General features: G+C 37.9%; 1 protein-coding gene across 3 annotated transcripts in view; it reads left to right on the forward strand.

Moving 5' to 3' along the window:
- The window catches only part of CNTLN (centlein), a 351,601-nt gene that overhangs the window by 287,143 nt on the left and 51,892 nt on the right, over nucleotides 1–12,566 (forward strand). For all 3 annotated transcript variants that reach the window (XM_053300359.1, XM_053300360.1, XM_053300361.1), the window contains 4 exons: nucleotides 4,508–4,605; nucleotides 6,299–6,425; nucleotides 7,924–8,061; nucleotides 9,864–10,049. In XM_053300359.1, coding sequence (XP_053156334.1) covers nucleotides 4,508–4,605; nucleotides 6,299–6,425; nucleotides 7,924–8,061; nucleotides 9,864–10,049 — 549 coding nt within the window. The remainder of the gene's footprint in view (nucleotides 1–4,507; nucleotides 4,606–6,298; nucleotides 6,426–7,923; nucleotides 8,062–9,863; nucleotides 10,050–12,566) is intronic.

Raw genomic sequence — 12,566 nt, forward strand, 5'->3', positions numbered from 1 at the left:
TCAGGACATTTGAAGATGGCTATCATATTTCTCTTTAGTCTTCTTTTCCCCAGGTGAAACATACCTATCTCCATCCACTGCTCCTTATAGGGCTTGGTTTCCAGACCTCTCACTGCAATGCCCTCCTTTGAATCTGTTCCTATTTATCAATGTCCTTCTTAAAATGTGGGGCCCAGAACTGAACACAGTATTTCAAATTAGGTTTGACAAATGCTTGACTAACAAGCAGAAGGTTGCCGGTTTGAATTCCCACTGGTACTATATCGGGCAACAGCGATATAGGGAGATGCTGAAAGGCATCATCTCATACTGCACAGGAGGAGGCAATGGTAAACCCTTCTTGTATTCTACCAAATGAAAACCTCCTCTGTAGGCACCAGGAGTCAAAATAGACTTGACGGCACACTTTACTTACTTACTTGACCAGTGCAGAATAGAGTGCAATGATTTCTTCTCATGAACTGGATACTATGCTTCTGTGAATGTAAGCTAACATTGCATTCACTTTTTTAGCAGCTGCATCACACTGCTAGCACATTTTCAACATGTTTTCTACTAAGATTCCATGATCTTTATTCTGTCTTCTAAGGTGTTAACTACCCTGCCCCCAGGTTTCTTCAAGCTATAAATTAAGTATTCTTTCTACTCACTCCTCCAAGTCACTTAGGAAAATGTTGAGCAGCACAGGACCAATCCTGTGGCACTCCTCTCGATACCTCTTGAATTATATGGAACCATAAATTAGTTCTTATTGGATATGGTAGTTCCTATCCTTCATCTTTGAAACGGTGGGCGTTGCTTCTCCTTCCCATCCAATGTTGTAAGTTGGGCATACGCAGCCTGTATTCTCATGGGCAGTGATCCCTCTCCTGTAGCAGCAGCGGCTACAGTAGCACACTCCCTATCTCTAACTGCTGGCAACCTCAGTGGTGGTGGCGGCTTCCCTCCGCCCCAGATATGGCAGATCCACACAGCACGCAACTAAGAATAGGCAGCACACAGGGGGAGAAGGGGAGCCCTCTGTGCTGCTGGAGACTTCCACACTCCTGACACTTCTCTCAGAGCATGCGCTCTCTCTCTCTCCCCCTCCCTGCACCACACACACAGCAGCCCCAGGAGTAGCTAGCCAGCAGGTTGAGGGAGGCAAGCAAGGCGGCCCTAGAGACAGGAGTGCAAGTGTTCTTTGAACCCATGCATTCGATTATAGCTCCTCCCCTGTCCCCATCCTTGGCCTTTTTCTTTTCCTCAGAAACCTTCCTTTGCCCTATCTGAACCTGATTCCTAGTGTAGTGTTCCTGCATCCCATCTACAGATGTCAAGAGGAAAATGTGGTAAACCATATAATTCAGTCTAAATTCCAGGATAGTTACCCAATGGAGATCCCATTTTAGTTGTCAGTGGAATTCTAGTAAAACATCTTAACATTCTGCCAAGGTCAAGCTGTGTACCCAGTGTATAAACTCATTGTTTATATTATAGGCTGGCTTTCAAGCTAGCATATGTTTTAAACTTGTCTTCTGTGTGTTCTCTAAGCTGTAGACCAATGCATACCCCCAAAAGTTGGATTCTGACAAGACAACAGTGGATCATGTTGATCACATTGAACTCACAATGTCTGACATGGCATTGTGCATGTCATGTCAGAGATCCAATATGTTTGTTGTACCCCACTCACTGCCCTCTCCTCCTCCTCTTTTGCCTTTGACTGTGGGGGTAGAGGACAGGCTGTCTCACTTGTTCTTTGCTCTAGAGAGAACACTTAAACAGCATCTTTCTGTGGCTTCATTTTAAAAGGGACTCCCCCACTTTAACTTTCTTCTTAGTGGTATGGGTACTTCTGGGATTGGTAGTTTTTTCTGAGTCTGAAGCCATGGCCTGTCTCCTGCTTCCACAGTCAAAGGTGGAGGAGGAGGAGGAGAGAGTAGTGATTGCAGAGGCAATGGTTTTCTGCATCAGCAGGGGGCCTCTTGACAGTTCTCACAGTTGGAAGTTCTCTGCTTTCACTGCAGAACTCCTTTCAACAATGTCCAACAGAGGGTGCTATCATATGTGTTATTCACTACAGCTAATCACAAGTCAAAACTTACCTTGCTCTAAAAATCTACCTTGCTGTAGCTGTTTAATACTATTGAGTGTGTTTGGTTTTGGCAAGTGACTTTGGCATATACAACCAGTTTTTATACAATTAAAAACGGTAAGTACTTTATTAATGCCAATACTAAATAAAATAATGCATCAAACAGAATGAGAACATGTTGCAAAACCGACATTGTTGGTGCACATGTCTCAATTTTGTCCACAAGGTTTAGGTTAAATAAGCCAAGATTGTACCATACACTTATGTATCTCTCCGCCCCCTCCAGATTCCAAAGTCTAGCCACACAAGAAGTGGTTTTTGAGAACCAGGCTTTATGCTTAACACTCTTACCCAATCACTGCTGGAAGAGATTTACTTCATTTCCTTTCCTCTTCATAGCAGTGTTGTTTTCCACAGGAAGTGGTGACTTTTCCCTTGGACATAAGCACTCTTACTGTTGTTATAACAAGCACTGCTGTGTAACTCTTTGCAGAGGCCTGCTTTTAACACAAGTGTCCACTTTTACTTGGAGTATGTAAACTCCTATAACGGAGTGTTAGACTTCTCCATTAATAAAGGTCAAGCTGCACAAGTAGGCCTAAGCAACTTCAGTTATTATTCGGCTGCCATCTATCATTTTAACTATTTTCAGGTTAAACTTCATATATTTCAGATTGGATGACATGTCCAATGCAAAAATTCTGGAATCTCAGGCATGCTTTGACCACATGAAAACAGTTCCCTTTTTTTAATAATAAATGACTGCAGCTCTGTTCAGTTCTGAAAAATCTTTTCCTTAGCCAGAGAAAGCTCCTGTTGAAGTGCACTGTAACAGAAGAATTATGACTTGCATTCTTTTTATATCTCATGAGTATAAACTATGCATTATTCTTTATTCCTTACATTATGATTGTATTTATGAATGTATAAACTCAAACTTAATTTTAAAAAAAACACTTAGAGGTTAAATTTCCTGGCACACTTTACCAAATTGCGTTTGCATTCTTCATGAACCTGCTTTTAATTTTTATTTCATTATATGAATGTTAAAATAGGATCATTATGGTCCCTGCCATGAACATTTTAAAGAGGATGTGAAAATTTCAAGGTGCTATGGGTATTCAGCATTACTGAATTTTAATTAGAGAAATAGCCAACATTTTACTTTTAAGACTATCAATGAAGAGGGTTTAACAGTGCAGTAACATATTGTACAATGTTATATAGCTCTATACAATATTTTAGGAACAATAGTTTAAACCTAACTTTTCACATCAGAATCTATACTTCCCTCGAGAAGAACAATACTATGTACAAGACTCCCATTAATGTTAATGGGTTACAAGCCTGCAATGAACAGGGAAACATTCCGGAAGTATTTTGGTTTACTGCCGATGTGATCTCTCCACTCAAGAGTTTTCCACCTAATGGGTAAATTCCCAGAGCAAAAACAATGGCTGAACCTGCAAAAGGGGATGTGCACTGATGGTAAACTAATTTCTTGCTATGCATTTTTAAAATGCCATTTAATTGGTGCCCTGGAATGCAGTTCACACTGGCACATTGTTATACCACCATTTTTAGCTGTTGAGCTCCATTAAAATATACCAGCAAGATTCTGTTGTTAAATTTGCCACACGTTTCTTTTTGTAACTAAAATTGTTTCAGCAGAATTTGTTTAAGATACGTAATATTGTGCCAGATGATCCTGTGTGCATCTGTGTGCAATGAGATTTTCCTAAGTAATGTCCAGACAGGATAGATTCTATAAGACTAACACTCCTGTTTATGCTGATAACAATCTAGAGCTATTTAGCATTTGTGGTAAGTACTTTAAAAGTATCTTGGAGAAGACAAGGAGAGATCAGAAGAGGAAATGATGCAAATAGTGTTGATCCTCCATATGGCCACTACTGAGGGGCTGCACGGGACAGCAGACCAAACACCTTCTGGGTTAACTCCTATTATAGAGCTTGTTCCCATAAGTCTTTTGCAGATCTAGAAGATAAACAAACTAAGAAGAAAAATGGATCTCTCAGGCATGTACCCTTTGATTCCCCAACCCTAACCTATGGGGAAGCACAGTTGATGGAACATTTCTGTAGAGACCATAACAGAGTTTAATATTTCTTCTGCCAGGCAAGATGGCATGTATTTATCTCTCATCCCTGAAAAATGCTTATTTCACTATAATGTCAGCAGTGTGAAACATTAGCAAAGTGTTTTTAAAGGACAGATTTTCTAAGTACAAAAACAATAGAGATGTTCTTTTGTACTGTGATGTACACTAATGATTGTTTAATGGTGATCAAAATAGACTAAACTGTTAAATAGTAAATCTTCTGTTTGAAACAAGATCATTATTGGTATACTTTGGATAGTTCTAAATCCACACTATTGAAGCTTTAATAAATATTTTATTCAACCTAGAATGCAAATAATGAAATCACTAAACAGTCATCAACCATTAAATCTTTGAAAAATGAAGTCCAAGGAAAAGAACAACAGATGCAGGAACTACAGGAAAAGTAGGTTCACTTTGTCTATCTGTTGTGTCTGGTTCCCCCCAGTGGCCAAAATGTAATTACTCCAACATTTAATATGAATGAGAATGGACATTTTTCTCAAAATGCTCTTTTCATGTTTTTTCTTTTTGTGTTTTAATATGTATTTGAGACTGTTAAGCATGTTTGGAAAATGTTAGTACATTTTGATGTAGTCTCCGCCCCCCCCCCCAACTGATAAGTTATTAACTGAGTACTGTACAATTCACATTAGGAATATCAAAAGTCATATTTCCGATCCCAGAGTGGACATGGTTGTCCTTGATGTAAATCTAAATTAATACCTCAACATAGCTAAAAGCAATCTTTCAAGTACAGTGATTCTTTGCCTAAGGGCTTAGAGACATGTCAAGGTTTAGATGCTTAAACTGGATTATATACCCAGTTTTACATTTGTAAAAAGTGCAGGAGAGCAATTAGGCTTTATTTATATTTGAGGTCATTAAGGCATATGTTTACTTTGGAATTCATGACATTTTTATTTGACAGACATAACATTGTATTTTAATTGTATATTCCTAAAGTGCACACCATCTATATTTGTAAAAGGTTTTTCCAGTCAAATATTAAGACAAAATAACAACAAATAAAAAAACCTACACTTCTACACATATAATTTTGAGAAATAAAATATATTTTATTGATGTGGTTCCTTCACCTTAAATATAAGGGTATTCTTAAAAGGCTTTAACGAAATGCATATTTTATTGATTGCTGCCTTAATATATACCTAAAGAATCCAAGAGCTCCGTTGTTTAGATTTAGTATTCAGATATGGCCGTGTCCTACCATTATTTTATATAGTAAATATTGAATGTACTTTGCTAGAAGTAATCTACTTGATTGCCCCCAATACACTGATGTGTCCATTCAAATGTAAATTCTTTCCATCAGTTTTTACTATGCTATAGTTTTCTTCCTGATTTTATGTGGTGCTGACATGATATCATCAACAATGTATTGTGTATAATAATCATACTGACTTGCTCTATTTGGATAAAATAACAAAGCAATATGAAAATAGTTACAAGGAACAGAGTAATAAGTATATATTTTGTCCCACATGTCTCACAATAATTAGGTGTTTTTTTAAAAAAACAACCTTTCCCACCAGTTTGCTGGTGCAGTTCTTTAAAATGTTTTCCCATCATTTAAAGCAGTGTCGTCTTTGAAATCAGTGTATAGGTTTTCCACAGATATTACTCACAGATACATTTTATTTATTTATTTTTATTTTTGCCTTTTAATGTATTAAAGTGTTCTACACACTAAAGTGGGCCATAATCATAACCAACAATCCACAGAATAACACTTATAAATTTTATTTTATTTTCCCTTATTTTCAGTGTGACAGTTCACTAAAATAATTTATTATTATTCTATTTTGTACATAATTATATCAATCTTAGTGTGATTTACTGTATACATTGCTAGATATCTGGATTAATATAAAAATGTAATGTTTAAGATGTGGAGGTCCACAGAGTTTTATGCTTCTATATACATATAACATTTCAACTATTTTCAACATCGTTGGATTGGCAAATTGTACAAAGCTCAGCACTCACTGGAGTCATGCATTTTAATTATTCAAAATAAGCACATGCTAGTAATGTTTCATAATTCTGTGGGTACTGCATTTCCTCCTTATTTCAAGGATTTCTCGAATGGAGAGAGACATAAGTATGAAAAGACATTTAATAGAAGATTGGAGATTGCGGATGAAAGCAAATCAGGAAAAGGAGAAAACCTCTAATGAAACACTGCAAACTCTTGAAGAAAAGGTATTTCATGATTGTTGTTCATTTTAATCCCCCAAAACTGAGTTAGACATACAAAAAATTCTTCCATCAAATCAAACTAATCACGCCATTGTAATCACACCGTTTTGAACATCTCATGCATAAAAACCCCTATTTAGAAATTCTGTCAAATTTCATTTATTAATTGTAGTAATCATCATAATTCCATTTGTACACAGGTTTTAGCATGTCCGCGCTATCAAAACAATCAAATAGTTAAATGTAAGAATTAAATGTTTGCTGTCTGATTACAATATTTGGTGCAGCTAGAATTTCACATGCTTGATAGTTTCATTTAAAAAAATAAGAGATCAAATAAGATTCTATTTGTTATGTGGAATATATTTTTCTGTCAGTCTAATAATCAGCTCTAGTTTAATGTTGGCAAAAAGAAAAGATTACCTGTAAATTAGCATAATAATAGTCACATGTCACCCCTTCTGCTATTATATATTTCATTATTCCATTTTATGCTATTCTGCAAGTTGTTTCCCCACCATAAATATTTAATGCATTTTACAGATGCTTAAAGGGATTGGAAGTGAAATGGCACCTTCTTTAGATTGTCTGTGCAGCACATTTGTCCCCTAATCCCTGGCAAGGAGGGCACATTTGTAGGAATCCCTGAGGCTGCATACTCTACAACCCCCAAACAGAAATAGTTTCCCAGGCAAGCGTTACTTTGATTCTTTTTAAAAGCAGGTGCTAGCTGCACGGCTTTGAAAGTAGCCTGCACTGGCAGTCATGAAGCAGTTGTCCGTTCCAGAGAGAACTACTCTCCTGCCCTCTGTCTCAGAGATAAGATGTCATTAACAAATTGTCAGCCAAAGAAAGAGAGGTGGTGTGTGTGGGACGGGTCATGGATGAAATGGAGGCAAATAAATACCTGATTTGGGGGTTTTGAGAGAGAGAGAGAGAGAGAGAGAGAGAGAGAGATGTGCTTCTCTGTTTTGCAATGCATCACTAGTTTTGATAATTTTGAATCTTGCATTTTTAAGGTTACAGCTAAGTGATAGAAAATCACTTAGCTGTAACCTTATACCACTTATAAATACCACTTATTTCAAAGTTGAATATAATTTATTTGCTTTTGTTTGATAAATCGATTTTGGTGAAAATGCTAAAAAAAACTATCAGAACTGCTATTAGCTAAAAGTTGGTGCAATAAAAACCGATTTCCCTTGAAATGAAGAATTTTCCCTTGAAATTTAGTAACTCAATTTTCTGTATAGTAATAGCTGACTATTTGTTAAATGCCATGAATTTAGTAATATCTTAAAGGTTGCAGTCCTCTTGCCAGTTGTATATAAGTCCTTTTAATTCCTGCATGAACAGGTGCAAAGTAGTAGCCATAATGCTCACCCAAGATAGTGAAAGAAATGTGTAATATTAAATGTAGTTGTTTTGATGAAAAGTTTTAGGTTTTGTGTCTATATTATGTAAATACATTCACTAAACTATTCTCTGGGTGTTACTGCAGGTAAAGGCATTGACCGAAGACTGTTCAAATAAGAAAACGTCAATTGATTCACTAAAGCAAAGGCTTAATGTAGCTACCAGAGAAAAAGCACAGTATGAGCAGATGTATCGCAAAGCTAAAGAGGAGTTGGAGAAAAAGGTACATGATTACAGATGCTCTTGGATTAAATAGAGAATATTGTATGTCTCTTCTACTTAAACTTTTCAGGTGCAGTATTTATCACAAATAAAAACTTAACATTTTTTATATATCATCTCTGCAAGTGATTTTTATTCCATGTTTCAATATACTGGATTACTGTGTTTCTTGTTTCATGGAATACAGTATTCCATGTTACAATATATCACGTATAAAATATATCAATATGATATATTAACCATGTTCTATTATATCACAGAGTGCTGCAGCAAGTAACATATGGGTGTACATGTCAGGCACAATTTCTAAAGGTGAAAGAAATGAACTGTAGTGGAATTCTCTCTAATATTTCCCAAGATGCATGTGATGAATATCTTTCATGCCCATGTTCGCATGTTTCTCCTACATTTGAGAAGGGGGCAAGCCTCTGGACAGATGGGCTTAGAGCATGCCTGAACTTGTCCCTCCTTTCTCCACCACGTCCTACATAGGTACAAAACAATATATTGGCACAATCCCAGGCTAATCTGTTCCTGAGATCTTCCTGGGCCCTCTATACCTCTCTTTCAGCCTAGATATGGTTCAAGGATATCTGGTACAGATGAAGCCAGCATCGCTCTAGTTCATACATTATATTCAATCTATCTGTTTGTCTGTCTGTCTGCCAATCAGTCATTTTATACTAAAAACAGACTTTCTTGATCTTAGGGCAGATATAAGGCCATTTCTCTACAGCATATCACATGTTCTGGGTGTATTCAGCCAGAGCCCTCAAGGCTAGTTAGATCTGTCTCATACCCTACAAGGAAACAGACTTAAGTCCAGACTTGATGTGATGCATAGTCACATGCATCAATCTCCTGAGCTTCCTTTAGCCCCAAACAGGCTCAGGATTTTGGACACTTAAGGGTGCGTAGGAGAGAGGGCCACAAGCCTTGTGGCCATGCATACCCTCATCATAACATCTCTATTTCTCCTCCAGATAGAAAGTAATGGTCAAAAGTAATGCACAATTGTAGGGAAACAGAAAAGGGATTGTCCCATTTACTAAGCAGAGTTCACCTTGGTTCACATTTGGATGAGTGACTACATATGAACACTCTCTGCTGTAAGATATTCCCCTTAGGGGATTGGGCCATAGGTCAGTGGAAGAGCATCTGCATACTTGCATGGAGAAGGTCACAGATTCACTCCCTGGCATTTCCAGGTATGGCTGGAAGAGACTGCCTGCCACCTTGGAGAGCCACTGCCAGTAAGTGAAGACAATACTGATCTAGATGGGCCAATCGTCTGACTCTATATTGGGTAGCTTTCTGTGTTCCTAAGACATCTCTGAAGTTATGTGTACTGGTTTTTGAGATAGGAGGAGGCCAACAAAGACCATTGTGCAGAAAACTAAATATAAAATGCAGTTATTAACTTATTCTTTAATTTTTGCTCTAGCTCCAAGACGAGTAGCTTACCAGTGTCTTATTAGTCACAGGGTTCTCTACCACTTTTGTTTACTGTTGACTTTTTAAATAAATACTTACTCAATTTTCAGTGTAAGAAAATTTAAATAATCAGTTAAGAACATCTGCACCCTAGAGAGGGCAAAAGCAGAGAGGGGGAAAATGTGTTTTCCATGGTGTAATCCCCACCGTGACTCAGCTTGGGAAATCGGAGGGGATGGATCTGCTATGTATCCACAACTGTTTGGTGGAGTTCTTTGTCTGACAGTCTTTGTGGCTGTGTGATTCATCTGCATTAGGGTGTTGCCTTTTCAAAGTACCAATATGCTTTTCATGTGACTTCATTTGCAGGAGCTTAAACTTACCAGTCTAGAAGGTAAAATGGCTGAGGCTGAATGTGTCATGACGGAGCTGGAAACTACTGCCTCTCAGCAACTCTATGGCTTGGCAAGGCAAAGTGAGCAGGCTCTTGAAGTCGTGCAGAAAAAACTGGTGATGGCCAATGACAAAGTGCAAGAGTTCATTACTTTTGTGAAGGTTTGAGTTGAAATTATCTTTTGGCTTCTTCACATGAGGTCACACTGACTTAATGCAAGTGTGATATAGTGTTTCCAGACTTCAGGGTGCCCTTGTAGCCTTTCAAGTACTTGAAGTCTTGTGCCTGAGGCTTCTCTCTTATATTTGTTCTGATGGTTTAAAATCTCATAGGATAGAAACTGCTGCAAATGCAGAATGGAAGAAAGAGACTGGCAAGCTTACCTCTAGCTTTGGGGACAACCTTGCATTCTCTCATGGTACTAATTAGGCATGTCTGGGTCTGAACCGAAACTACTAGGCAATGTCCAGACTAAGTTAGTCATGACTAAATAACATTTAAATTAATAGGACTTTAGTTAGTCATGACTCATTTGTCTCATTGATTTCCATGTTGCTTAGTCATGGCTAGTAGCCATTGATAGACTTGTCCCTGGGTAATTTATCTAGTCCTCTGTTAATGCTATCAAAGCTAGTAGTTATCACCACATCTTGTGGCAGCAAACTTCACTGATAAATTATACTCTGTGTGAAGGGCTACTTTTGTCCATTCTAAATCTCCTGCCAGTCAGTTTACTTAGATGATCCTTAGTACTAGTGTTAAGGAAGTCTGCTTTCTATCCACTTTCTTCACAACATGCATAATTTTATAGGCCTCAGTTTTCTCCCCACCCCAAAACTAAACATCCCCAAATGTAGCCTTTCATCATACATAGGTGCTCCAGCTGCTTAATCATTTTGGTTGTCCTCAGCTGCAGCTTTTTCAGCTCTATAATATTATGTGACCATAACCAACCAAGGTGGTCATACAATAGATTTGTGTAATAATATTAGCACTTTTGTTTTCAATCCCTTTCCTAATGATCCCTAGCATGAAATTTGCCTTTTTCGTGCTTGCCACATGCTGGGCCAACATTTTCATTAAGGTAGCCACCACAACCCCAAGCTCTCTTTCTTCATTAGTCACCAACATCCCCTCAGTATATATTTGAAGGTGGGATTCCCCCCCCCCCCAATATGCATCACTTTACACTTATTTTCACTGAACCACATTCGCCATGTTGGAGAGATCTGCAACATGGCGAAGATCTTCAACATCTTCGCCATCCAGTTTGGAGAGATCTTGCACAATTTGTTTTCATTTTCACCACCCTAAATAGTTTGCAAACATGACCACCTTGCTGCTTACCCCTAACCTCCAGATTATTTATGAACAAGTTAAGAAGCACTAGTCTCAGTACAGATCTTTGGGGGACCTACCTACCTTCAGTCTAAACACTATCCATTTATTCCCGCTCTCTGCTTCCTAGTCCTTTATCAGTTTCCAATCCATGAAAGGACCTGTTTTCTCATTCGATGATTACTAAGTTTACTTAGTAAAGGAGGAACTTGGTCAAAAACCTTTTGAATGTCCAAGTATACACTGTTAGCTGGATTACTTCTATCCACATGCTTGTTGACATACTCTAGGAATTCTAAAGAGTGAGTGAGGTAAGACTTACATTTAGAGAACAGGACTTGCATTTGCAGAAGCTGTGCTGATTCTCCTTCAGCATGGCTTGTTCTTCTACATACTTAATAATTTTATCTTTGATTATGTCTCCCATTACCCAGAACAGATATTAAGCTTTTTCCTGGATCCCCCAAGGATTTTTTTGTTTTTGTTTTTAAATTGCTGTTACATTGGCTACCTTACTGTCCTCTAGCATAGAGTCACTTTTATGGACAAGTTCCATATTTTTGTTCTTAAAAAAACTCTAATTCACATTAGAGCTCTTTGAGAATGGATGTCATTCAGACTTGGTGGTTTGTCATAGAACATTATTTCTTTCCACATTAGCTCTTCTTCTGAAGAGATCAGTTAATACCAATATACACCATACATGGCTTCTGTGCATGTTGTTCTTTTAATAGACGCTGTAGGTTTAGAAAAATGAATTTGATAGTACCTGAAGATTTCTGTGTTGTTAAACCTTCCATGCTGCAGCCTGCAGGGGGGAAAGTGAGGTTACCAATAGCCCTTTTTTCTTTTCCTGCTCTCTTGCAATGAGTTCCAAGGGTCTGAGCCAGCCTTTGTAAGGAGCACAGAGAGAGGATGGAGGTTGCTAGTTTTTCCTCTCCTTCCCGCCTTGACTTCCCCAAAAGGATCACAATCTAAAAATAAAACACAAAGGAGACACCAGCAGCAACCACTGGAGGAATGCTGTTCAGAGCTGAAAAGGGACAGTTTCATGTGTAAAAACGCAGTCTTATGACAGATTTAAAGTTGTATAATCCTTCTTTGTGGTGTTGCTGCAACAGACTAAGCATGCAGACCTCTGCATACTGACATGGGAGTATGGGAATAGCTTGTTCTTATATAAAGATGAATAGGATTGGGATGCCTTCACGTCTGAGCATATGTGGTTGGTGGTTGCTCATGAAAGACAGAAAAATCCCAAAGAATTTTTAAGAAATAATATAGTGAAATGTATTTTTAAAATAGTACTTTGCATTTGCCTCTGGTAATGCAGCAGTTTT

This window comes from Hemicordylus capensis, chromosome 2 (genome assembly GCF_027244095.1).
Source record: "Hemicordylus capensis ecotype Gifberg chromosome 2, rHemCap1.1.pri, whole genome shotgun sequence".
Taxonomy (NCBI): domain Eukaryota; kingdom Metazoa; phylum Chordata; class Lepidosauria; order Squamata; family Cordylidae; genus Hemicordylus; species Hemicordylus capensis.